Source organism: Euprymna scolopes, chromosome 33, assembly GCF_053919585.1.
Source record: "Euprymna scolopes isolate OS-2025 chromosome 33, ASM5391958v1, whole genome shotgun sequence".
NCBI classification, from domain to species: domain Eukaryota; kingdom Metazoa; phylum Mollusca; class Cephalopoda; order Sepiida; family Sepiolidae; genus Euprymna; species Euprymna scolopes.
Window position 1 is genome coordinate 3,714,885 of NC_136514.1, and position 27,201 is coordinate 3,742,085.

The window sequence follows — 27,201 nt, forward strand, 5'->3', positions numbered from 1 at the left end:
TATTGTGATAAGTGTTTCAGTGTGAACAGGTATGGTATAATAAATTATGGGGTTTATCTATTTTATTTTTACTTTCATCATATTTTTCTTTGGTTTTAATACCCCCAAATTCGAAGCTATCTCTTTACAACCCTTCCTTTTCATAACCTATCATACTTTAATAAATCAGAATCCATTTTCTGTAGGCTGTTTTTGAACCCAGTCAACGACGGGTACTTTTGCTAGTATATATATATATATATATATATATGTGTGTATATATATAAACATTATCTTTGCACCAACCTAATATATGTTTATGAAAGTATACAAATAAAATCATTGAAATCAAAATAACAAAATTTCAAACATCATAAAAGAAAATATCCAATACAAAATATTCCTAGCTTAAAAAGATTTTTAAAAATGTTTTTAATAATTCCTAAAAAAAAAAAAAATAGAACTTACTTCAATAAAAACTTTTCGATGACTCTTAAATAAAAAAGAACGATTGGAAAAACATAATACAAAAATTACATATTACATATGGATATATAGGCGCGAGAGAAAAAAAGCAAAGGAACTGGTTTGCCTGGTCACCACTTCCGGTAGCAACTATGCCGGAAGTTAGGAAGTATATTAGCTGACTAATAAAAAAAAAATATTCACTGCTGCTGCTACTCAGACGTTGTTACTCCAAGAATCTCAATATCTTTAAGGAATTTTCTCATTTCTCAAATTATAAAATGATCATAAAATGAAATCAGAAAATGTTAAAGAATTTATTTTTAAAAAATAAAGAAGAAAAGAATATAGACAGAAAAAGAAAACTAATGAAATATTTGGTTGTCCCATCATTAATGCAACTATGGAAATATGATCCAGGAGTCAACAGAGTCAAGTCATAATTGTTGGGAATTGAAGAACAACCCAACTATGATGATCATGCAAACAAAATGCGGACATTTTTAAGAATTTATTTAAAAATTAAATTATGATTAAACAATTTATTTATATTTTGAAATTTAATCATAATGATTTGAAAATGTTATTATATCGATTTAAACATTTTATTGATTTTTAAATTTAATTATATTGATTTAAAAATTATATCATATTGATTTAGAAATTTAATTATAATGATTTGAAAATTAAATTATATTGATTTTAAAATTTTGTTGATTCAAAATTTAATGATTTTGATTTGAAAATTTCATTATAAAGGATTTTAAAATTTAATTATATTGATTAAAAATATTTGATTATATTGATTACAAAATTTAATTATATTGATTACAAAATTTAATTATATTGATTACAAAATTTAATTATATTTATTACAAAATTTAATTATATTTATTACAAAATTTAATTATAGATTACAAAATTTAATTATATTTATTACAAAATTTAATTATATTGATTAAAAAAATTGATTATATTCATTACAAAATTTAATTATATTAATTACACAATTTAATTATATTGATTAAAAAATTTTTATTATATTGAATCAAAAATTTAATTATATTGTAGCGTCTACCCGGGAATTTATTTTGTCAGGACATTTGAACATTTCACCGTTTCCGGAGAGCTCCGAAAAAAAGACAAAAAAAGGCGTGGCGCCAAAATTCAAGAACTCTCTCGATCTCTTTTTGCTCGGCACCCGAAGAGTTAAGGCGCGTTACTGTCACGCTCCGTCGCTTGTGCGCAAACAGCCGCAACACACTTGTGCTGATTTCCCATTGATGAAACGATACACAAAAAGAAAGAAAAACATTCTTATCTTTCCTTCAGCTCCTTACTCGACGCATTTCCTAAAAAAATTAATTTCCAACGTGACGTCAAAAAACATTGAACCGGTCAGGAAGGATTTCTTTTCTTTATTTTCGGACTAAAAAATAACACGAGTGAGATATTCCAGGCAAATAAATTCACATCTATTACAAAGAGCTAAGTCTGATGATTTGTTTGTTTTTAATTGATTTTTCCAGATGTTTACTTTCGTATAAATGTTTTGAAAAATTAATCGTAAGCGAGATGCTCGTTGTTTTTGCCCAACGCGCTTACCTTCGCTTCAATATTGATTTAAAAATTTAAGAAGTTCGAATAAAATGATTTGTATTTAAATTACAGAATGTTAGAAATAAAAGACTTGTTGCAAGGGAGATAAATGATAGTTATGCAAAGTCAAGAATAATTATGAAAAAAAAAAAAAAGAATATTGTAATATGAAGGTTATTGGAAGGTTATTATATTTATTGTTTGTTGAAAGTAGTAGCGCCAGTGAATGATGTATTTAGTAATTGGGAAAGAGAACAATTACAGTCATGAAACTAATTTTAACTTGTATTATTTGTATTTGCAATTGTATTTTTGGTTGCTGACACCAAGGATTGAACCTTCAACTTTCAGATGAATGTTAATTCAGTATTGAATTTTCCAAGCACTCTAACCACTATTCCACAATCAAAATTGCAAATTACTTAGGACCTCTATCCAGTCATGGATAACGGAATAAGGGCAAGCTACTCCTGAAGATTAAATAAAGCGTTCTGCTCGATATTCTGTGCAGATTCTTGAGTTTGACAAACATTCCCAAATTCAACAAGATACAGCTGAAGAAGGTTGAAGGATGTATCGACCAAATGTTGTGAAAATGACACCCAGTAGTCTGAAGAATCCAAATAATACGAATTTTTTTTAAATTTTACATATCTTTAAACTTCTGAAGCAGGAAATATAATCACCACAAAACTTAAATTTTAAAACATAATAAAATATTGCATTGTTTTGGCTTTCTCTAACCATCATTTATCTTTTATTGTGTTGTTGAATGAAGAACTGCTTGTCTGACGAAAACATCTGATGCCAAATAAAAGATGGCAATCTGACAGCACATTGTTACAATCTATGATTTGTTTTCATAAAAAAAAAAAATTAAATTCATGCGTTTTCTTTTAGTTTTTAAAACTATAACTTTAGTAAAGGTGTTTTCTGTTTACGCAAAATAATAGATTTCCAGTAAGATTTAAAATATACTAGCCTGGGAGCCCGGCGTTGCCCGGGTGTTTGTAGGTGTGTGCTCAGCAAAAAAAAAAAATTATAGTAAGCAGGCAGGCTCGAACCCGTGACGCGAAGGTGGAAAAGAAATAGGTGTGTGTAAGGGTGTGTGTTGAGAGAAAAAAAAAAAAGGAAAAATGCGAGTGTTAAAAAAAATTTTTTAAAGTGGTATGAAGCAGGTAGGCTCGAACCCATACCGTGAAGGAGGAAAAGAATGTGAAATAAAAAACGTGACGTCTTTGCTGTTGCACCCATTGCCAAACCAGAAGTGACATCGGTTTAAATTAAGGCTAGACAATAGAAAAAAGGGGATGACTTTCAAAAATATTGGTGAAAAAAGCGGTAGTATTTTGTGTGAACAGTCTCTAGAGATGTTGGAAATTTTCTGTTTCTATGTCTATCCTTGTGACCATGTCAATAGTAAGGGTACTGAAGGTAAACATTTTAAGTGGGCTGACATTATTCGTCTGATAGTCACGGACCCAAACCTTGGATTAACCACTAAGGAGGCTATCCTATCAGAAGGTGCAAAGTACTGGGGCTGCTGTATTGTCATTTGGTGAATGGATTCTGGACCATGCAGTAGCTTCTGCTGGGGCTTCTCAATGCCATATTAGTGGCTAATTGTTACGGCTTTACTTTATGTGCTACAAGAAAAAATAAAAAATAAAAATAAAAAAACATTTCTTTGTTTCTTTTCTCTCTGCCCTGCTCTAGACAAGTCTGTCGACCTATTCCACAAATCCCAAAACTCTATGAAAAGTTTCCAGAAAAATACAGGATTAAAACCAGATCTCCAACTTCCAATGTAGACCCCCACTACCATGTCTCCTTCTCCAACATCAGGGGGTCTACGTTCCAACCTTCCAAAGGTTGAAACCCAATTACAGGAGACTAAACCAGACCTATAATTCCTAAGAAAAACTGGCATTGGACAAACTATTTCCCTACATGATTTTGCAATTAAAGGATACTCTAACTTAACTTCTAAATCTGACCCCCAAGATCGCCATGGGCATAGAATATGTGCCTATATTAAAGATGGCTTTCCATGTGGTAGGGACATCTCCAGGGAAGATCCTAACTTACCCTATATGTGTTTCCGGGTTGCTTTAGCTCACACTACTATGTTTATATTTGCTCTCTATCGCCCCAACAACAGCGGAGTTACTATCTTTAAAAGCATATCTGAGAAAATTGACCAAGTCCTGTCTGCTTATCCTTCAGCTAACATTCACGTATGTGGAGACTTCAATGTTTACAACGTCAAATGGTTGACCAACTCAAACAAGACCGATGATGTCATGATTTCTCCATTGCTTATGACCTCACTCAGATTGTTCACGAACCCACCCATGTGCCCAACACTGACTGCCAGTACGCAAGTCTCCTAGACCTTTTTCTCACAACTTGCCCTGGACTATGTTCAGCTTCCATTCTGTCTCCACTGAGATCTTCGGACCACTCTGTTATATCAATTAAGATAAAAATGAAATAAGTCCTCAGATATACCTCTTCATCATACAGTATATTGATACTCTACGGCTGACTGGGATAGCTTCCGTACATTTATATCAAATCTACCTCTGCGTTCCATGTTTAAAAAGGATGTGTCCTGTATAGTATCAGACCTGATGGAATGGTTAATTGTAGGTATAGACCGTTTGATACCCTCAAAAAAGTTCCAGCAAAAACCTAACAGCCAGCTGTGGTTCTCTCCAGAATGTGCTGCTGCCATTGCGCACAGAAATCACTTTTTCCACTGCTTCCAACGTAATAGATGTACTGAGACTAAAGCCGTTTTCAGGACTGCCAGCAACCACTGTAAAAAAGTAATAAAGAACGCAAGAAAGTTGTATGCTCATTCCGTCAAGTCCAAAATGGCTGAGCAGCAGCTTGGTTCCCACTAGTTTTGGCAAATAGCAAACAGAATCCTGAACAAAAGTATGTACTCTATTCCAACCATCATCAATGGATCTGAGGTAATCTCGTCAGCATCAGACAAAGCCAAACTCTTTGCCAAGAACTTTGCAACTAATTCTACCCTTTGCGATCAAGGCTGCCAACCCCCAATATTTCCTCCTGTATCAGAATACAAATATCTGTACGTGATGTTGCCAAGCTAATCAAAAACCTTGATTCCAGTAAAGCAAGCGGCCCTGACAGCACTCCAATTATAGTGCTAAAAAACTTCAACCAGAACTAGTGCCCATACTTACAAAGCTGTTTGAGTGTTGTCTTAAGGAGAATTGTTTCCCATCACCCTGGAAAATCTCATCAGTATGCCCCGTATTTAAGAATTCAGGTTATCATCTCCCTCTCAGTACAGGCCAATAAGTCTCCTGTGTGTTATGAGTAAGTTGCTGGAATCTGTGTTAAATAGAGAAGTAATCAACCACCTCAGCAAAAATAACCTTTTTAGTGACATACAATATGGTTTCTGTTCTACTAGATCTACAGCAGATGTGCTTACAGTTATATCTCATAGGATTAGCAAATCTCTCAATGGAGGCTTCCTTTCTAGGGCAATCGCTCTTGACATATCAAAGGCCTTTGATAGGGTGTGGCATAAAGGTTTACTTCACAAGATCTCCAGTTACAGTATAGCTGGAAATGTCTTCTCAATTATTAAATCATTTCTCTCTGATAGGTTCATAAGAGTAGTGGTTGATGGGCAGAAATCAGAAGCTCACAGTATTAATGTTGAAGTGCCTCAGGGGTCAATCCTGGGCCCAACTCTCTTCCTTATCAACATTAATGATCTTCCAAATCACATCCTTACATCATTCGTAGACATTTATACTTACGACTATGGTAGCACATCAAAGATCATAAACGACCAAGTTCTCTCTCTTTGGATCTTGAGCACCTGGTACAATGGGGAAAGAGGTGGCTGGTTACTTTTAATGCATCTAAAACTAAGCTTTTATCTTTACATCATCAACGCCCATATCCCCATCTGGCATCAATTGAAATGAATGGCTCTCATCTTGGAGAGGCTTCATGTTTTGACAAGCTTCTGTAATTCCCCCCACTCTTTATCTGTGCCTAAACTTAAACGTAGATTCCCTGAACAAAGTTTCTTTCTTAGAACTGCACGCCTATGGAACTGTCTTCCGTTTCCCTGTTTTCCAGCTGACTACAATATGATTGTCTTCAAGTCCAATGTAAACAAGTTCTTGATGAGCCGTTCCCCTTAGGTTAACAAATTTACTGAATTTCTATTACTAACAATTACTATATTGTCCAATTGATTACTGTACACTCTTTAACTCTCGAGTGGCCTCTGGGCCTTGATAAGTGGTGATGCCTATGTAAAAAAAAAAGGCCGAGCTTCAAAACGATACCAATCTCGTGAAAATCCGTCGCCTCTGTCCTAAGTTTTAGGCAACCATACATACATTTAAACAGACAGGTTAGATTTATATTTTAGATTAATAAATACTGGAAAATTCATTAAAATTGGTTGACTTCATGAATTTTGGCGTTGATAGATTTGGGGCATCGACCATTCATTTTACACGTACCTAATAAAACACTGCATTGTTTTGGCTTTCTCTAACCATCTTTTATCATTTATTGATTTGTTGAATGAAGAACTGCTCGGTTGACAAATAACAACATCTGATGACAAATAAAAATGGCAACTCAACGTGGAAAGAAGATAAAGTCAGCGATACAACATTTCGGTGAGGCAAGTTTCGGTAGAGACACGTTTGTAAAATAATGAACTTACTGCAAGAATTCTTGTTGACATGTTCAAGTTTCAGAGCGTCATAATTTTCAATCCGTTTACCTTTATGTACGCAGTAACATCTGTCAAAAATAAATTAAAAATAAAACATAATCAATAGTTTTTGTTGTTTTTGTCATCAGGAAACAAAAAAAATTATTTTAACTCAATCAAAGGCTGTGAACGCATACAGGATGCACGTTCACAGATATATATATATATATTATATATATATATATATATATATATATATATACACAGTATAAAACAAGAAATAGTAAGACTAGTGTTTCCAGAGGTAGTTTAAAAATACAAAGTCATCTTATTAAAGAGAGTTATTTTCAAATATCAGTATGACAAGAAAGTTCTTGCAGTTTTTAACTTTTAAATTAAGACGAACATATCTCGGATCTAACAAAAATTTATTGATCGAAATAAGCACTATCAGAATCAACACACTTTTGCCAACGCAAAACAAGTGTATTTTTTTTATGCCAGTAACGTAAAAATCTTGCGTTCTGGTGGCAATGAAGTTGATATTGTTTAGGATTTGGAACATTTCTCACGCAGAAAGTTGTCGAGATGCTTGAAAAAGTGATAGTCAGTTGGTGAGAGGTCTGGAGAGTATGGCGGTTGTTCAACTCCTGCACGGTCAGTTTAGCAACATGCGATCAGGCATTGTTGTCAAGGAGAATTGGGCCTTTTCTGTTGACTAATGCTGGGTGTTGTTGTCGAAGTTTCTGATGCATTTTATCCATTTGTTGACAGTACTTCTCTGCCGGAATAGTTTTGCCTGCATTCAAAAACATGTAATGGATGAGACCGGTCGCAGACTACCAAACAGTCAGCATGACCTTCTTTTGGTGCAGCTCTTACTTCAGGAAGTGTCATGGAGCTTCGTCGGCATCTAACCACCAAGTTGAGTGTCGCAAAGAACCCACTTTTCATCACGTCACAACCTAGTCGAGAAAAAGGTCATTATTATTGCAGAAAAGGGAAGATGACACTTCATAACACTTCTTTTGTCCTTCCAATCTCTCTCAACTTGTTGGAAATCGTCGTATACTTTACATCTAAATGCAAAGCAAATTCTCAAACAGTTGTGCGTTAATTGGCTTCGACTAAGGCGGTTAATTGATCGTTGTCAGCATCCGATGCTCGACTATTATGCTCATCATCTTAAAGACTCTTGTCACCGCCACAAAATTTCTCAAACCACCATTGTGATATGCATTCAGTAGCGATTCCTGGGTTAAATACTTTGTTGATATCGCAAGCTGTTTCAGCTGCTTCTCGGCCTAGCTTGAAATGAAATAAGAAAATTTTGCGAATTTGCTTCTTTTCCATCTTGTATTCAACGTTCTAAAAAAAAAAAAAAATTGTTTTAAGACGATTGTAATTACTACAATTAGATAGAGCAAAAAACGCCCTTTAAAATGATATATATATAATATAAAGCTGAACGTGTGTGTGTGTGGTCACGAATAGGCTCCTATATGGTTGACTATTTTTTAAAAATTATTACATATAATGATAGATGTATCGAGGATCAGGAATGGGTATGTTTGATCTGGCAGAACGGTGGTTCATAAAAATTGTGGGGTCTGCGTTCGTGCCTGGCCCCCAAAGTATGGAAATAAAAAATGAGAAAAAAAACGTTTACAAGGGTTTTTGATATAGATGTACAAAAGAATACTTTGATAAGAATGTTTCAACTTAAATAGGGATTAAATATGAAACATACAAAACTGCATTAACAGTGTATAAAAAAAATTATGATTAAAAACATACAACACTACATTAATAGTGTATAAAAAAAATTATGATTAAAAACATACAACACTACATTAATAGTGTATAAAAAAAATTATGATTAAAAACATACAATACTACATTAATAGTGTATAAAAAAAATTATGATTAAAAACATACAACACTACATTAATAGTGTATAAAAAAAATTATGATTAAAAACATACAAAACTACATTAATAGTGTATAAAAAAATTATGATTAAAAACATACAAAACTACATTAATAGTGTATAAAAAAATTATGATTAAAAACATACAAAACTACATTAATAGTGTATAAAAAAATTATGATTAAAAACATACAAAACTACATTAATAGTGTATAAAAAAATTATGATTAAAAACATACAAAACTACATTAATAGTGGATTAAAATAATTATAATTAAAAACATACAAGCTCATTTATAATATTTTAAATTTTTTTATATATTTTTAAATAAATTACTAAATATAAAGAGATTATTAGTAATTAAGAATATAATTGTATGAATAATTAATAACAAAAAAATGGGATGATAAGTATGTACAGCGGATTCGTTCGAATCATATAAATGCAGTAGATGTGTAAAAAATAAAATATAAATGCTTTCTTTTTTGGAGACAAAACCAAATGACAAGGGTAAGGAAAAAAAGTTTTTTTTTGATAACATGTATAGGTTAGCCTAATTAATTTGGAGCCAAAAAACTGGATCCAATATCTTGAACATTTTTTTTTTTCTTCTTTTGTTTCAGGGAGATCATGTTCGATCAACACTGCTGCAGAGCCATGATTTTCAACAAAGTGTTTTGTTTTTAAATCCTTAAAACAGTGTTTCATGGTAAACAACTGATGATCCCTGAAAACTTAGGACTATCATGAGTTTGAGAAAGCAAGTTGATTCAACGATTGCAGAAGATTAAATGACTGATAAAATAATTTTCTAACAAAGAACCAAAATTTTTATTTATTTTACTCACGTTCACCCCTAACAAGACATATCATCACTTGGACATAAGGAGCTACTATTTAGGACCACGTTTAGGAAAAATTAAGATGTTGGTTTACATTACATTTAAACTTCTACATATCAGTACAGTTAGGGAAGCAGCTAGCAGGAAAGGAATTCCAAAGTCTGTTTGAGTAAAGAAACCAGAGTAGAATGCTTCCTGGCATTTAGGGACCTCAACAGTGAAGGGGTGAGATTTTGTTGTTAAGTAGGTTTGTTGGGGATATGTACATCGAGGGGCACAACTGCAATGAGTTCATTAGAGCACATTTCATTAAAATACTTGTAAAACAGGCACAGAGATACAACATTGCGGTGATGGGACAGGGGTTAAAGCTTAGTTGACAAAGTGGGATATATTAGATTTAAGACTCTTTTTGGGATCTTATGGGGGGGGGGGGCTATCCAAGAGAGAGAGGCTAGTAGTAGACGCACCAGCTCAGATGTGGCAACAATACTCCATGCATGGGTAAATTGTGACTTCGTAGAGGTACAGGATACTCTCAGGTGGGAGTTGTTTTCTAGCATGATAGAGGGAACCCACCTTCTGTGCAGCAGCCTTTGCAATATAATTTTCAAGGTTAAAAAAGCTTCCAAGACTATATCTATATCACATGCATGTCACCCAAAATATCCAAACACACATAGTAGTAATTGAAATATTTGGTTACCGAAACCGAATTTCAGTTATTTGTAAACAGGAAGATGATGCCAAAGCGAAAAATCTTCGTCAATAAAATTCATAGAAGAAAGTCGTTTCTCCAAAACATAAAACACTTAAAATCATAGCATCTTTACCCTTTAAACTAAAATTAACAAATATTTTTTTAATCAACTACATCATAATTCAGGTCATAAAGAGTTAATTGGAAAGATAGTATTTTTTTTACAAATATTTTTTTTTTATAATTGAAAATATAAGTTTTTTTTTTACAAATATTTTTTTTTTATAATTGAAAATATAAGTTTTTTTTTACAAATATTTTTTTTTTATAATTGAAAATATAAGTTTTTTTTTTACAAATATTTTTTTTATAATTGAAAATATAAGTTTTTTTTTTACAAATACAAGTTTTTTTTTTACAAATACTTTTTTTTTATAATTGAAAATATAAGTTTTTTTTTTACAAATATTTTTTTTTTATAATTGAAAATATAAGTTTTTTTTTACAAATATTTTTTTTTTTATAATTGAAAATATAAGTTTTTTTTTTACAAATATTTTTTTTTTATAATTGAAAATATAAGTTTTTTTTTTACAAATATTTTTTTTTTATAATTGAAAATATAAGTTTTTTTTTTACAAATACTTTTTTTTTATAATTGAAAATATAAGTTTTTTTTTTACAAATATTTTTTTTTTATAATTGAAAATATAAGTTTTTTTTTTACAAATATTTTTTTTTATAATTGAAAATATAAGTTTTTTTTTTACAAATATTTTTTTTTATAATTGAAAATATAAGTTTTTTTTTTACAAATATTTTTTTTTTATAATTGAAAATATAAGTTTTTTTTTTACAAATATTTTTTTTATATAATTGAAAATATAAGTTTTTTTTTACAAATATTTTTTTTTTATAATTGAAAATATAAGTTTTTTTTTTACAAATATTTTTTTTTTATAATTGAAAATATAAGTTTTTTTTTTACAAATATTTTTTTTTATAATTGAAAATATAAGTTTTTTTTTTACAAATATTTTTTTTTTATAATTGAAAATATAAGTTTTTTTTTACAAATATTTTTTTTTTATAATTGAAAATATAAGTTTTTTTTTTACAAATATTTTTTTTTATAATTGAAAATATAAGTTTTTTTTTTACAAATATTTTTTTTTTATAATTGAAAATATAAGTTTTTTTTTTACAAATATTTTTTTTTTATAATTGAAAATATAAGTTTTTTTTTTACAAATATTTTTTTTTATAATTGAAAATATAAGTTTTTTTTTTACAAATATTTTTTTTTATAATTGAAAATATAAGTTTTTTTTTTACAAATATTTTTTTTTTATAATTGAAAATATAAGTTTTTTTTTTACAAATATTTTTTTTTTATAATTGAAAATATAAGTTTTTTTTTTACAAATATTTTTTTTTATAATTGAAAATATAAGTTTTTTTTACAAATATTTTTTTTTTATAATTGAAAATATAAGTTTTTTTTTACAAATATTTTTTTTTATAATTGAAAATATAAGTTTTTTTTTTACAAATATTTTTTTTTTATAATTGAAAATATAAGTTTTTTTTTTACAAATATTTTTTTTTATAATTGAAAATATAAGGTTTTTTTTTACAAATATTTTTTTTTATAATTGAAAATATAAGTTTTTTTTTTACAAATATTTTTTTTTTATAATTGAAAATATAAGTTTTTTTTTTACAAATATTTTTTTTATATAATTGAAAATATAAGTTTTTTTTTACAAATATTTTTTTTTTATAATTGAAAATATAAGTTTTTTTTTTACAAATATTTTTTTTTTATAATTGAAAATATAAGTTTTTTTTTTACAAATATTTTTTTTTATAATTGAAAATATAAGTTTTTTTTTTACAAATATTTTTTTTTATAATTGAAAATATAAGTTTTTTTTTTACAAATATTTTTTTTTTATAATTGAAAATATAAGTTTTTTTTTTACAAATATTTTTTTTTTATAATTGAAAATATAAGTTTTTTTTTTACAAATATTTTTTTTTATAATTGAAAATATAAGTTTTTTTTACAAATATTTTTTTTTTATAATTGAAAATATAAGTTTTTTTTTACAAATATTTTTTTTTATAATTGAAAATATAAGTTTTTTTTTTACAAATATTTTTTTTTTATAATTGAAAATATAAGTTTTTTTTTTACAAATATTTTTTTTTATAATTGAAAATATAAGGTTTTTTTTTACAAATATTTTTTTTTTATAATTGAAAATATAAGTTTTTTTTTTACAAATATTTTTTTTTATAATTGAAAATATAAGTTTTTTTTTTACAAATATTTTTTTTTTATAATTGAAAATATAAGTTTTTTTTTTACAAATATTTTTTTTTATAATTGAAAATATAAGTTTTTTTTTTACAAATATTTTTTTTTTATAATATAAAATATAAGTTTTTTTTTTACAAATATTTTTTTTTATAATTGAAAATATAAGTTTTTTTTTACAAATATTTTTTTTTATAATTGAAAATATAAGTTTTTTTTTACAAATATTTTTTTTTATAATTGAAAATATAAGTTTTTTTTTTACAAATATTTTTTTTTATAATTGAAAATATAAGGTTTTTTTTTACAAATATTTTTTTTTTATAATTGAAAATATAAGTTTTTTTTTTACAAATATTTTTTTTTTATAATTGAAAATATAAGTTTTTTTTTTACAAATACTTAACTGAAATGGTCTTTCTTTTTCCCTCTGAGTTTTTTTTTTACAAAAATATTTTACAATAAGAATATTTTTTTCTTTTTAAAAAATAGTTAAAAACAAAATAGTATTTAAAATGAAAATACATTTTTAATAGTTTTAAAACGTTTTTTTTTTTTTACAAATACTAAAATGAATCAGAAATTTAGTTTGTTTTTGTAATCCGTGACTTCATTTTATTTTTTTTAAATGGAAGGTAATCATAAGGGACAATTTCTGCATTGTCACTGTTTTACCGTTTGCAAACTAGTAATCAGAACTCGATTTCAGTTACAAAATTACCCAATTACTTGCATATCTATTTGCATTATTTTTGCAATTTAGACAACATTTTTCAGTCCCCGTTGATGAAGACCAAAGTTTTTTTTGGCCGACACCAATACTTGTATTAAGTAAACAATCCTAAGATTGAGTGAAAATTGAACAAAATAAATTTGAAATAAATTTGAAAAAAAAAAAAAAACATTGGTGAATAAAAAAATAATTAAAAAAAAACATTGGTGAATAAAACTGTTATCACAAAAAACCATCTGTCTATAGGTAGGAGGAAAGGGCTATAGGTCAAAAGAAAACAGTAAGCAGGAAAAGAGTTCCACAATCTTGTAGTCCTGGGAAAAAAGCTACTGGAACAGGAAGCTGTATTACAATGATGTAATAAAACAGCAAATTGATGGAAACGAGTAAAACAACAAGATCGAACAATGGAAGCAGAGAAAATATCAGACAATTCTGAAGAATGCAACATCTGTGAAAGATGAGGCATATCAAATTACAAACACGTTACTGCACTTTATCAAGAGTCCTCAGATGGGACAGAAGAGACTTGCAAGCCTGTCTTTGCTCTGTCGTTTTCATGGCAAGTGCTCAACTGAACTCCAATCTATGGTTCCATCTGGCCAAACTTTCACAAAATAAAACACTCGACTAGCTACAACTAGTATTAACGATTTCCCCCCACTCTCTATCTATACCTAAATCTAAACGCAAATTCCATGAACAAAGTTTCTTTCCCAGAACTGGCGCCTTGTTACTATTTACATTCTCTGTTTTTTTTTTTTTTAGCAAAACTCAATTTTCACTAATTGTCTTCAAAACTGTTTTCATTATTAATTAATTTTTTCTACCTTATCGTTTTTCATAATTTTTGGATATGTTCATTATTGTGACACGACAATTAAGTAGATGCCATAGGTTTAACTTGAACTTCAATATTACAAATCTCACTCAAATAATGAAAGAACCGCCAATTAGTTTTCCAGCAAAAATGTGTTGGGATCGCTAATAAATAGCCAATTGTATTGATTTTTGATGACGCATATTACTTCCCGCTCAAAAAGCAGCCAATAATACCTGGGAGGGTGATTTCAACAACAGAACAGATACTACACTAGTAGCACAAAAGGTAAGTTTTTATTGTGGAGAAAATCCAACTCCCCAAACAGGTGCACTTGGACAAAAATTGCAACTTCCTCAATCTAGAAGGATTTTCCTTCACTGACAGAGAACTGACAAGATGAAGTGTAATATCAGAACAGATACTACACTTTCATATATAACCAAGAATATAAATACTAGTCATGGGACGATTCTAATACAATTATTGATCCCATACAAAATTTCTGGTTCTTTATAAATTTCTAGATATTTAATTATAAAGTTTTTATTTTTTCAATTACTATAATAAAAGACGTTAAATGTGCAAATATTTTCTCATGTGTAAAAATACACTTGTGGGCAATGATTTATTGATTTTAGTTTTACTGGTAGTTATTATAAAATTAATATTATTCAAATTATTTGTTTATACAATTAATATTATTCAAATTATTTATTTATAAAATTGATATTATTCAAATTATTAATTTATACAATTGATATTATTCAAATTATTAATTTATACAATTAATATTATTCAAATTATTTATTTATACAATTAATATTATTCAAATTATTTATTTATAAAATTAATATTATTCAAATTATTTATTTATAAAATTAATATTATTCAAATTATTTATTTATACAATTAATATTATTCAAATTATTTATTTATACAATTAATATTATTCAAATTATTTATTTATACAATTAATATTATTCAAATTATTTATTTATACAATTAATATTATTCAAATTATTTATTTATACAATTAATATTATTCAAATTATTTATTTATACAATTAATATTATTCAAATTATTTATTTATACAATTAATATTATTCAAATTATTTATTTATACAATTAATTATTCAAATTATTTATTTATACAATTAATATTATTCAAATTATTTATTTATACAATTAATATTATTCAAATTATTTATTTATACAATTAATATTATTCAAATTATTTATTTATACAATTAATATTATTCAAATTATTTATTTATACAATTAATATTATTCAAATTATTTATTTACACAATTAATATTATTCAAATTATTTATTTACACAATTAATATTATTCAAATTATTTATTTACACAATTAATATTATTCAAATTATTAATTTATAAAATTAATATTATTCAAATTATTTATTTATAAAATTAATATTATTCAAATTATTTATTTATAAAATTAATATTATTCAAATTATTTATTTATAAAATTAATATTATTCAAATTATTTATTTATAAAATTAATATTATTCAAATTATTTATTAATAAAATTAATATTATTCAAATTATTTATTTATAAAATTAATATTATTCAAATTATTTATTTATAAAATTAATATTATTCAAATTATTTATTTATAAAATTAATATTATTCAAATTATTTATTTATAAAATTAATATTATTCAACTTACTCATTTCTACTGCAAGATACATTTTTATTGTGCTGAATGACAACTGTATTTCTAGATGCCATTAGCAATTCTGCCAAGACAGGTGACCCTGAAAAATATTTGGAAAATAAATATAAATTCGTTTGAAATTGAGTAAAATGAAGTATTGAATATTATTATTTGTTTTACGACATGTCAATCCTTTTTGAGTTATTCAAATTCTGTGATTTTCAAAAAAGTATTGAGTAAAATAAAGTATCAATAACTAAATATCAAAACTGATGTAAATTAAAAAATTTCATTAAGAAAATCACATGAATTTCAATTCAGATATGAAAAACAAAAAACATGTCGAACAACCAAAAACGAATTAAATAATTAAAAAAAAAATGTTACATGCATATAAATACATATATAAATATATATATATATACATATATATATATATATATATATATATATATATAAATAGATTATATATATAGAGAGAGAAAGAGATATAAATGTAGATTGGATAAATATGTGTATCTTTAACTCGGACATTGAAAGAAGACAACATAGGACTGAATGATATATATATATATATATATATATATATATATATATATATAAAACTGAACATTTATTTTGAACAATAGAAAAACATTCATGCATTTACTTTACAACCATAATTTGCTATGATGAACATGTGTGTGTGTGTGTATGTGTGTGCATGCATGTGTATGTATGTGTGTATGTGTTTGTGTGTGCGTGTATGTGTGTGTGTGCATGTGTGTGTACACATGTGATTAGAATTATTTTCTGAAATGTTCATTAGTTGTCGTTGTGAGATAATTATTCGTTACAGTCCATTAATTTCCATAGTGAAATAAGGTAAAAGTTTACGTCTGATAAAACAGTTTTTTGCATACAAGTTATTTCATCAGAATCCATATATGCCCGTGTGTCGAGAACGACTGAGAAAAAAACGCGTCATCTCATTCGCGTGTCAGGATCAAAAAAGAAAGATGAAAAAAAGAGACGAAAGCGAAAGGTCAAAAGAAAGTGACCTCGATGACTTTTATGCTACATGTCAGATGAACCGAGCAACATTAGTTGTGTGGGTGTTCGTGCTACACACAAAATACTGTTATAGCTGTCACAATAGCTTGATATAAATATGTGGGTCTATTCACTGATGTAACGTTTCAGATTTAAATATGTCTATTCACTGATGTAATGTTTCAGATTTAAATATGTCTATTCACTGATGTAACGTTTCAGATTTAAATATGTGGGTCTATTCACTGATGTAACGTTTCAGATTTAAATATGTCTATTCACTGATGTAACGTTTCAGATTTAAATATGTGGGTTTATTCACTGATGTCACGTTTCAGATTTAAATATGTGGGTTTATTCACTGATGTAACGTTTCAGATTTAAATATGTGGGTCTATTCACTGATGTAACGTTTCAGATTTAAATATGTCTATTCACTGATGTAACGTTTCAGATTTAAATATGTGGGTTTATTCACTGATGTAACGTTTCAGATTTAAATATGTGGGTCTATTCACTGATGTAACGTTTCAGATTTAAATATGTGGGTCTATTCGCTGAGGTAACGTTTCAGGTTTAAATATGTCTATTCACTGATGTAACGTTTCAGATTTAAATATGTGGGTTTATTCACTGATGTCACGTTTCAGATTTAAATATGTCTATTCACTGATGTAATGTTTCAGATTTAAATATGTCTATTCACTGATGTAACGTTTCAGATTTAAATATGTGGGTCTATTCACTGATGTAACGTTTCAGATTTAAATATGTCTATTCACTGATGTAACGTTTCAGATTTAAATATGTGGGTTTATTCACTGATGTCACGTTTCAGATTTAAATATGTGGGTTTATTCACTGATGTAACGTTTCAGATTTAAATATGTGGGTCTATTCACTGATGTAACGTTTCAGATTTAAATATGTCTATTCACTGATGTAACGTTTCAGATTTAAATATGTGGGTTTATTCACTGATGTAACGTTTCAGATTTAAATATGTGGGTCTATTCACTGATGTAACGTTTCAGATTTAAATATGTGGGTCTATTCGCTGAGGTAACGTTTCAGGTTTAAATATGTCTATTCACTGATGTAACGTTTCAGATTTAAATATGTGGGTTTATTCACTGATGTCACGTTTCAGATTTAAATATGTCTATTCACTGATGTAATGTTTCAGATTTAAATATGTCTATTCACTGATGTAACGTTTCAGATTTAAATATGTGGGTCTATTCGCTGAGGTAACGTTTCAGGTTTAAATATGTGGGTCTATTCACTGATGTAACGTTTCAGATTTAAATATGTGGGTCTATTCACTGATGTAACGATTTAAATAATAAAATATGCAGGTTGAATAATCAAATTTTAGTTTTAAACAAATAAATGAGTCTACATCAGACATAAGCAAGAAAATAAAGAAAATAAAAATCGCTAATAGTAATTAAAATATAAATAATCACACATAAGAAAATATGCAATAAAATAGTCACATTATTTGGATTCTTTTGACTACTGTTCTCATTTTGAATGTCATTTTCGCGTTTCAGTCGATTTTTCGCGTTTCGGTCGATTTTTCAGGTGTATCTTGTCGAACTCAGGAATCTTTCTGTCAAACTCGGAAAATTGTACAGAATTTTTAACAGCACCCTTTATTATTTCCCGGGAGAAGTATTACTTACAATTGTGAATTACGTAAGACCTCCACCCACTTATAGCTGATGGAATGAGAACATACTACTCTCCTGAAGTAAATAAAGAGTTCCATTCAAAATTCCATGCAGATTCCTGAGTTTGACATAAAAATTCCTGAGTTCAGCAAGGTACACATGAAGAAGATTGGAGGCAATATGGACGAAAATGTTATAAAAATGGCACTCAAGATGAGGGCAGACGTCCAAAGAATCGCACTAATACAAATATCCAATCTTCATCTTGAAAAGAAAAAAATATTTTTAAAACTTTTTAAGATGAGGATTGATAATTTGGATTATTTGGATGACTTTTCTCATTTTGTAATTTGAAAAGAAAAAAATATTTTTAAAAATTTTTAAGATGAGGATTGATAATTTGGATTATTTGGATGACTTTTCTCATTTTGTAATTTGAAAAGAAAAAAATATTTTTAAAAATTTTTAAGATGAGGATTGCTAATTTGGATTATTTGGATGACTTTTCTCATTTTGTAATTTGAAAAATGTTTCAGACTTTTTTCATGATGAAGTTCTACTCGCACTTATGACTGGTGGAACTAAAGCATGCTAATCCCTCCACCCCACCGCGGATTAAATAGTTTTGTTTGATATTCTATGCAGATTCCAGAGTTCAACAGAAAAATTCCAGAGTTTGACAAAATACACCTGAAGAAGGCTGGAGGTTACATCGACTGAAACATTGTGATAATGACGTTCAAGATGAGAAGAATAAAAATATAAATTCCACGGTTACATTCTTTATTTGTTGCATACAAATATTTCCATTCTATGGACGTCCAGTGTGAATGTAGACCCCACAATATTATCGTATCACGTTTGTTCAAACTAAAACATATCAGAGTCTTCTGGTTAATGTACTTTCAGAATGTACATTATGTGCGTCCATCTCGAAAATCTTTAAGTAAGAATTTGTGACATATTTCCATTTGATTGACTTTCAGTACAAGCATATGTAACATAGTCCAGGAACCAATACATTGTAGTCTCAGTCACAAAGGAGACCAACTTCAACTTTTTTGTTATATATTTATTTCCTCATTCTCTTGTAACTGCTGTGATGTTCTTTAAGTGATCGTCTTCTCGAACATGACCACTCTTTTTTATAATCTTTTTTTTCCTTATCGCGACGTCAATTTGTTCACGGCTCGGGATTTGTATGTAGCCGTCTGTACTATGTAAGACAGACTCCAAAGTATTATTGTACAATACTTGTAAAGAACAGAAACTACATTTTGATCCTAGTCTGAAGCCAAAGTTTTATTTTAATCAGTTTCATACTTGACACAACAGCAATATCAGAGAAATATCAAAAATCCTACCCAAATCAGGCCAAAACGTGTTGAGACGACAACTATGGAAGGCAGTATTTACTTAGGATACAGTTAAGAGACTCAGTATTCCTATTTTGTCACAGTTAACCATCTGACGAAGGCCAGAGGAATAACTGGTCGAAACATGGTGAAACAACAACCATGAAGATGAGGATAACAGTCCGCAAATAAATATGCAAATTACTCATCTCAAAGGATTCCAATAAAAAAAATTCCTTTAAAAACAAACTTTTATTAATTCACTGCTCATCTTTTTGTTTTTTTTATTCGATGATTAGATCCATTTCACATTTACTTTTTGTGCATATTTTTTACATTGTGCATAATTGCATTTGGAGCTACATTTAAAGTAAATCTCTACGAAACTACTCTGTCAATTTAAGCTCTACAGACTTGAAACTTGATATATGAAGTATTCAGACTTGTTGAACAAAATTGATTTAGTCTTTAGACAGAAAAATAAGTGCTAAGAGGCCAAAATTAGAATTTGGCAGGTAATTTGTATGCTTTACGCATGCACAAATATACATTTTAAAATTTAACTGCGTTTATTTGTCAAGTTGTGATATGCATGTGTCATTTGCTCAGATGGTAGTGAATATCGCTAGAGAGATAAATGTTTGGGTTTTAATTCTAGCTGATGGCACCTAAGTCATATTTTTTTAACTTTTGAACTCACTACTATATATTGGGTACAATATAATAATCAATAGAGAATTGGCTCTATAATAGCAAATACGAAATCTAGTTGATGAATTGTTGAGTTGACTTTGTGGAGGTCTCTTTGATTTTCAAATCCTTTGCTTTCTTCAGCTTCTTTTCTTTTTGAAGCGTTCGATTATATCTTCCATATGTGTTATATATCCGCTGCAGCCAATTGTCAAATGTGTTTTTGAAACTATAAAATTTCTAAAAATAAACCTTTGTCAATGTCTCGATATATATACACTTGTTGGTGATGATAAAACACACATAACTGGTTATAAAAATATTTTGTTTATTCAAAATAACCTTTTTAGTTTCAGGATGATAGTTTTGACATTAGTGACGGCACGTAGGGTGGGATGGTGTGTTCTTGTAGTGGAGAAAACGTGTATCACTTCTTGCCATCATGGTCACTCTCCTTTTTCTTTGTTGTCTGCCATCTCTTTTATTGGCCGAAATGACCTCAGCATTCCAACATGCAGTGTCTTGAAATGTGGGTCAATCTCGCTGACCCAATCCCCAGGGATATTATGTCCCACATTTTGACCTCTTTAATGTCATCCTGGGCATCTGCATCCAAGCTTCTGACCAACTTTTATTTTGACGTCATTCCCGGGGAATCTGGATTATCCAACATATGCTAAATTCTGAAAAGCTGGAATACTTTCATTATTGGTAAAAAGAAAAGAAACCAACAACTTACTTGGTTGACATGAGTGGGTTTTTGGGTCACACAATAATCCAGGTCCGCACTCTTTCTGATTGAGGGTTGGCATGAAAATTTGCATCACACACGAGTCACCTATCTCTGATAAAAAAAATTTAGGATAATGCATTTCAATAAACAAACAAAAAATCTTCCTTTTTATATAAAAATTTATGAGTTCATATTTATTTCTCTAAGACTCTTCTTATATATTTTTTAATCACACAAAATACATGTTAAAATATTCCACGGTTTTTGGAGTCGAGATAGGAAACTTTGATAGTATAGTCATGGTAAAATATTTGAATGAGAGTTTTTGTGTTGGTAGATATAGAACAGTTGAGGTAGCAGGTCCAGTTTATAGGGAAATGCCAAAGAAAATATGGCTCAAACTAACCCGAACGAGTTACATAAGTAAAATTATAATCTTAAATCCATAACAATATTTTATCCAAGATAATAGGAATAACTTTAAACAAGACCATAAAATTAACAACATTCAATTCCTATAATAATAGGAATAGTTTTAAACAAGACCATAAAACTAATGACATTCAATTCCGATATTAGGATTTATATTAAAGAAGGCCATAACACTAATAACATTTGATTCCATAACAACTATAAAGATTTGTCGAGTTAAAAAGTTGAATGAAGTGTTTTGATTGTCTTACAATCATATTAAGCGTCTCATGATTACGGACTTCAAATGTTTTGTTGTGAAGCCAAACGTCAGACAAGATCCTGCAGTCTTCACTTTGAATTTTAAAGTTGGGTGATCACGCTTGTCAATTGGTGATAAGAAAACTTTCTTTTGATGAATATTTCAAGTTGATTATGGATTGAAGATAGCTGGCCCTTGGAAACTATGGTTGCAGTTGATTGTCCTAAACAATGTAGTTTCCTCTCAACTGTGAAGCAATCGCTGCCAAATTAGTTGATGGATAGAAATTAATGATGAATTTAGATTACAAACTATGGGACATGGGATATTTGTAATAGAGCGTACGGTGGCTGTGTATAAATACCAAGCTATGTGCGAAGTGATGTCATGGTAACGAAAAAGAAAAACACTATAAAAAGATGTGCACAGACTGACGAGTATGTTAGAGAAGACGATCATGTTAGAGATGTGGGTGATCTCACAGTCATAATGAGAAGTCACGCATGGTGGGAGAATGAGGAATGAAGATCTTTTCTTAAAACCTGAAATGGTGAGTTGAAGTTCTTTCCTTTGCAACTGAGTCTACAATGTGTTGGGTCCCATATTAATGCATGTATGACAGTGTAAATTCCAATGATTGCATTTAACAGCCTTCGATCATCATCCAACTTGCGTGGAATACGATAAATATTGCAAGCTTTAGTCCATTACCTTACAGCTGCTAAACTTCTGACTAACCAACAACATGGATTTAGGCCAGCCCGTTCTACAGCAGATATCCTAACTGTAATCTCTGAACATATATACCATACACTGGACAAAACAGGGAAGGGTAGAGCAGTAGCCCTTGATATATCTAAGTCTTTTGACAGGGTATGGAACGATGGTCTTCTCAGTAAAATCAAATTCTTCAGTATCAATGGACAAATACTTAACATAATTAAATCCTTCTCAAAAATAAGAATCCAGGTTGTCCTCGACGGTCGTACATCCAAACAATATGATATAAATGTGAGTGTACCTCAGGGGTCAATCCTTAGACCTTTATTATTACTAATATTCATGAATGACCTCCCTGATAAAATTGTATCCGAGATGGGTATATTTGCTGATGACATCATGCTCTATAACAGGCACGATGGGAAAACGAATGAACACACATCTAAGGAAATGGCAGAAACACTAGCGGATAACCACCAATCTGTAGTGGAATGGGGGACAAAAATGGTCACATTCAATGCTGCTAAGACTAAGCTTGTTTCCTTCAATAATTACAAAAAACCTTCTCAGCCAGCTTAATGTTCACAGGAAACATGAGTGGGAACAAATATGTTGAGAGCATTGCCAGGGTCGCTGCAAGGATGGTGGGCTCTCTCTTCCATGCTAGAGAGTTACTTACACCTGAAAGTATCCTGTACCTCTACGAGGCTACTATTCACCCATGTATGGAGTATTTTTGTCACATTTGGGCTGGTGCATCTGCTACTAGTCTCTCGTTTCTGGATAGGGTTCAAAAGAGACTCGCCAACCTGATAGATCCTGAACTGTCATCTAGGCTTCAACCTCTGTCCCATCAATGAAATGTGGCATTCTTCTGCATGTTCTACAAGTTGGTGGATTCTCCAACAAACTACAAGCCCTTGTACCCCTTCGACGTAAATAAACCCAATACGTAGCAAAATCCCACCCCTACACAGTAGTGATCCTTAGATGTAAGAAGGCGTTCTACTCTAATTGTGTCTTCTCCAGAAGTGCTGAACTTTGGAACTCCCTTCCGGGTTCCTGCTTTCCCAACTGTACTGACATGCAGAAGTTCAAGTGCAATGTGAACAGAAATCTTGCTACTCAACTCCCTACATAGTATCCCTGCAACTTATGTCCCTGGTAGTAGCCCCTACTACATCAAAGTGACACTGTGCCTTGTTTGGGGTGAAAATTGAATCAAAAAATGTTTAAATGCAATAGAAACTGCATAGGATAGTGTTGGCTTTTATATATCTGTGATGTTCAGCTGTTGCTTGTTGGTGTTACCAGATCAGGCTGTCTGAAAATATTGGCTTCCTGAGACGAAATGCACTTAACATTGATGCTTTTTGTTTTTCTACTTCCTTTTGAAAAACTTATGTTCTACAAAAACGACAACCCACCTTTTTCCCCACTTTTCCTTCTTCCCATTACCCCTTTCTCTATCTCCTCCACTTCCTGACTGGTTTCTTAACTTAAAATGTACCAAACCTTAATACTGTAACCCTTTTCCCTCTCCCATTGCAAAACTCATTCATGTTCTGCAGAGCAGAGAACAAAAACGATAAAATCCATCATAAAACAACCAAGCCTTGAAAAAGTTTGAATAAAAACCTTCAACAAAATAACTGGATGCAACATGAATACGATTTCCAAAACAACCGAATTCAGCATTGAATAACTCGAAAAAGGTTGATATGCTGTAAAACAAAACAACCAAACCAATCATCACTTGCGAAGATGACCGTGATCATGCAATTGTTCTGTGGGTTTGAAACGTTAGACCGATTCAAGCTCTGAATTATTTCCCGCATGCTCAACGCTGATGCGATAATTTGGTGTCAAAGGTGTTGACTTCTGTCTTTTCTAATGTCACATTTTCTCTTGCATTCTTCATTGTGTGTGAATTCAACAATTGTAGCCCCTTTGTGAGTTGCGGCATGTCAGGAATATCTATCTTGGGTTAGTTTTTCAAATGAGTTAGAATGCAAACCGAATTGTTTGAGGGAAACCTTCAGATTGTCCTTGAACTATTTCCACTGTCCTCCTGAGGGTCTTTTTCTTTTGAACAGTTCACCATATAGGTGTTGTTTTGGGAGCCTTAATTCTGGCATGTGGAATATATGACCTGCTGAACGGACCTAGCACTGTTGTAATATGGTGTGTACTGGCGGAAGGTTTGACCAGGCTAGAACCTCTGTGTCTTGTATCTTGTCTAGCCACTTGATTTTTAACAATCTACGGAGGCAGGTCACATGGAAATAGTTCAGTTTCTTGGCATGTCTGGCATATAATGTTTCAAGTTTTACAAACATACATGAGGATGATAATAATCACAGCTCAGTACGCCTGGAGTTTCGTCCACAGCCAAATTTCTCTATGCTCTCACTCTGCATGGGATAACGTTGTCGTAAGCAGTTTGGCATTATAACAAAGAGATAATGCTAAGTTGCTTTTATTATGTGTTTTCGACAAATTTAACAATTTTTGGAAAGGAAAGTAAAAACATATTCTTAAAATGACGATCGATATTTCTTCGATGATATTTTGTGAAACACACTTAACGAAACTGTTCTGAGCATCCACCATGCAGTAGTAATCGGAAGAAGAGTTGAAGGTCAAAATTTGCAACTGGTCATGGAAGTTGTCAACTGGGTTTTTTGGAAGTGTGACACAGAGCTGAGGTCTTGCTGTCACATGACCTTTTTGCTACAACCCTAGATAGAGCTGTAGTCCACAGATTATTGCTATAGTGGACAGGGGAGGATAGATAAAAAGTGTTGATATGGCAATTGAAAGAGAGAGGCATTGTTAAAGTAGACTTTGGCAGATAGGAAAATAGTGTTAATATAGAAATGAGAAGAGGATAGGAGCCACTGTTAAAGTATATCTTATAGAATATGTAATATGCACCATTACATGGGAATATTAGATGTGAATAGATATGTAGCATTACATGGGAATATTACATGTGAATAGATATGTAGCATTACATGGTAATATTACATGTGAATAGATGTGTAGCATTACATGGGAATATTACATGTGAATAGATGTGTAGCATTACATGGGAATATTACATGCGAATAGATATGTACAATTACATGTGAATAGATATGGAACATTACATGGGAATATTACATGCGAATAGATATGTAGCATTACATGGGAATATTACATGTGAATAGATATGGAACATTACATGGGAATATTACATGTGAATAGATATGTAGCATTACATGGGAATATTACATGTGAATAGATATGTACCATTACATGGGAATATTACATGTGAATAGATATGTAGCATTACATGGGAATATTACATGTGAATAGATATGTAGCATTACATGGGAATATTACATGCGAATAGATATGTACCATTACATGGGAATATTACATGCGAATAGATATGGAACATTACATGGGAATATTACATGCGAATAGATATGGAACATTACATGGGAATATTACATGTGAATAGATATGTAGCATTACATGGGAATATTACATGTGAATAGATATGGAACATTACATGGGAATATTACATGTGAATAGATATGGAACATTACATGGGAATATTACATGTGAATAGATATGTAGCATTACATGGGAATATTACATGTGAATAGATATGTACCATTACATGGGAATATTACATGTGAATAGATATGTAGCATTACATGGGAATAATACATGTGAATAGATATGTACCATTACATGGGAATATTACATGTGAATAGATATGTAGCATTACATGGGAATATTACATGTGAATAGATATGTAGCATTACATGGGAATATTACATGTGAATAGATATGTAGCATTACATGGGAATATTACATGTGAATAGATATGTAGCATTACATGGGAATAATACATGTGAATAGATATGTACCATTACATGGGAATATTACATGTGAATAGATATGGAACATTACATGGGAATATTACATGTGAATAGATATGTACCATTACATGGGAATATTACATGTGAATAGATATGGAACATTACATGGGAATATTACATGTGAATAGATATGTACCATTACATGGGAATATTACATGTGAATAGATATGGAACATTACATGGGAATATTACATGTGAATAGATATGGAACATTACATGGGAATATTACATGTGAATAGATATGTAGCATTACATGGGAATATTACATGTGAATAGATATGTACCATTACATGGGAATATTACATGTGAATAGATATGTAGCATTACATGGGAATAATACATGTGAATAGATATGTACCATTACATGGGAATATTACATGTGAATAGATATGTAGCATTACATGGGAATATTACATGTGAATAGATATGTAGCATTACATGGGAATATTACATGTGAATAGATATGTAGCATTACATGGGAATATTACATGCGAATAGATATGTAGCATTACATGGGAATATTACATGTGAATAGATATGGAACATTACATGGGAATATTACATGTGAATAGATATG

The 27,201-nt window shown here is 29.7% G+C and overlaps 1 protein-coding gene across 1 annotated transcript in view; it reads right to left on the minus strand.

The window, feature by feature from the left end:
* LOC145258097 (uncharacterized) overlaps positions 1–27,201 on the minus strand; it is an 89,438-nt gene that overhangs the window by 10,297 nt on the left and 51,940 nt on the right. The window contains exons 3-5 of the mRNA XM_080115836.1: positions 21,303–21,407; positions 15,823–15,910; positions 6,779–6,858 (exon numbers count right to left, since the gene is read on the minus strand). Coding sequence (XP_079971962.1) covers positions 6,779–6,858; positions 15,823–15,910; positions 21,303–21,407 — 273 coding nt within the window. The remainder of the gene's footprint in view (positions 1–6,778; positions 6,859–15,822; positions 15,911–21,302; positions 21,408–27,201) is intronic.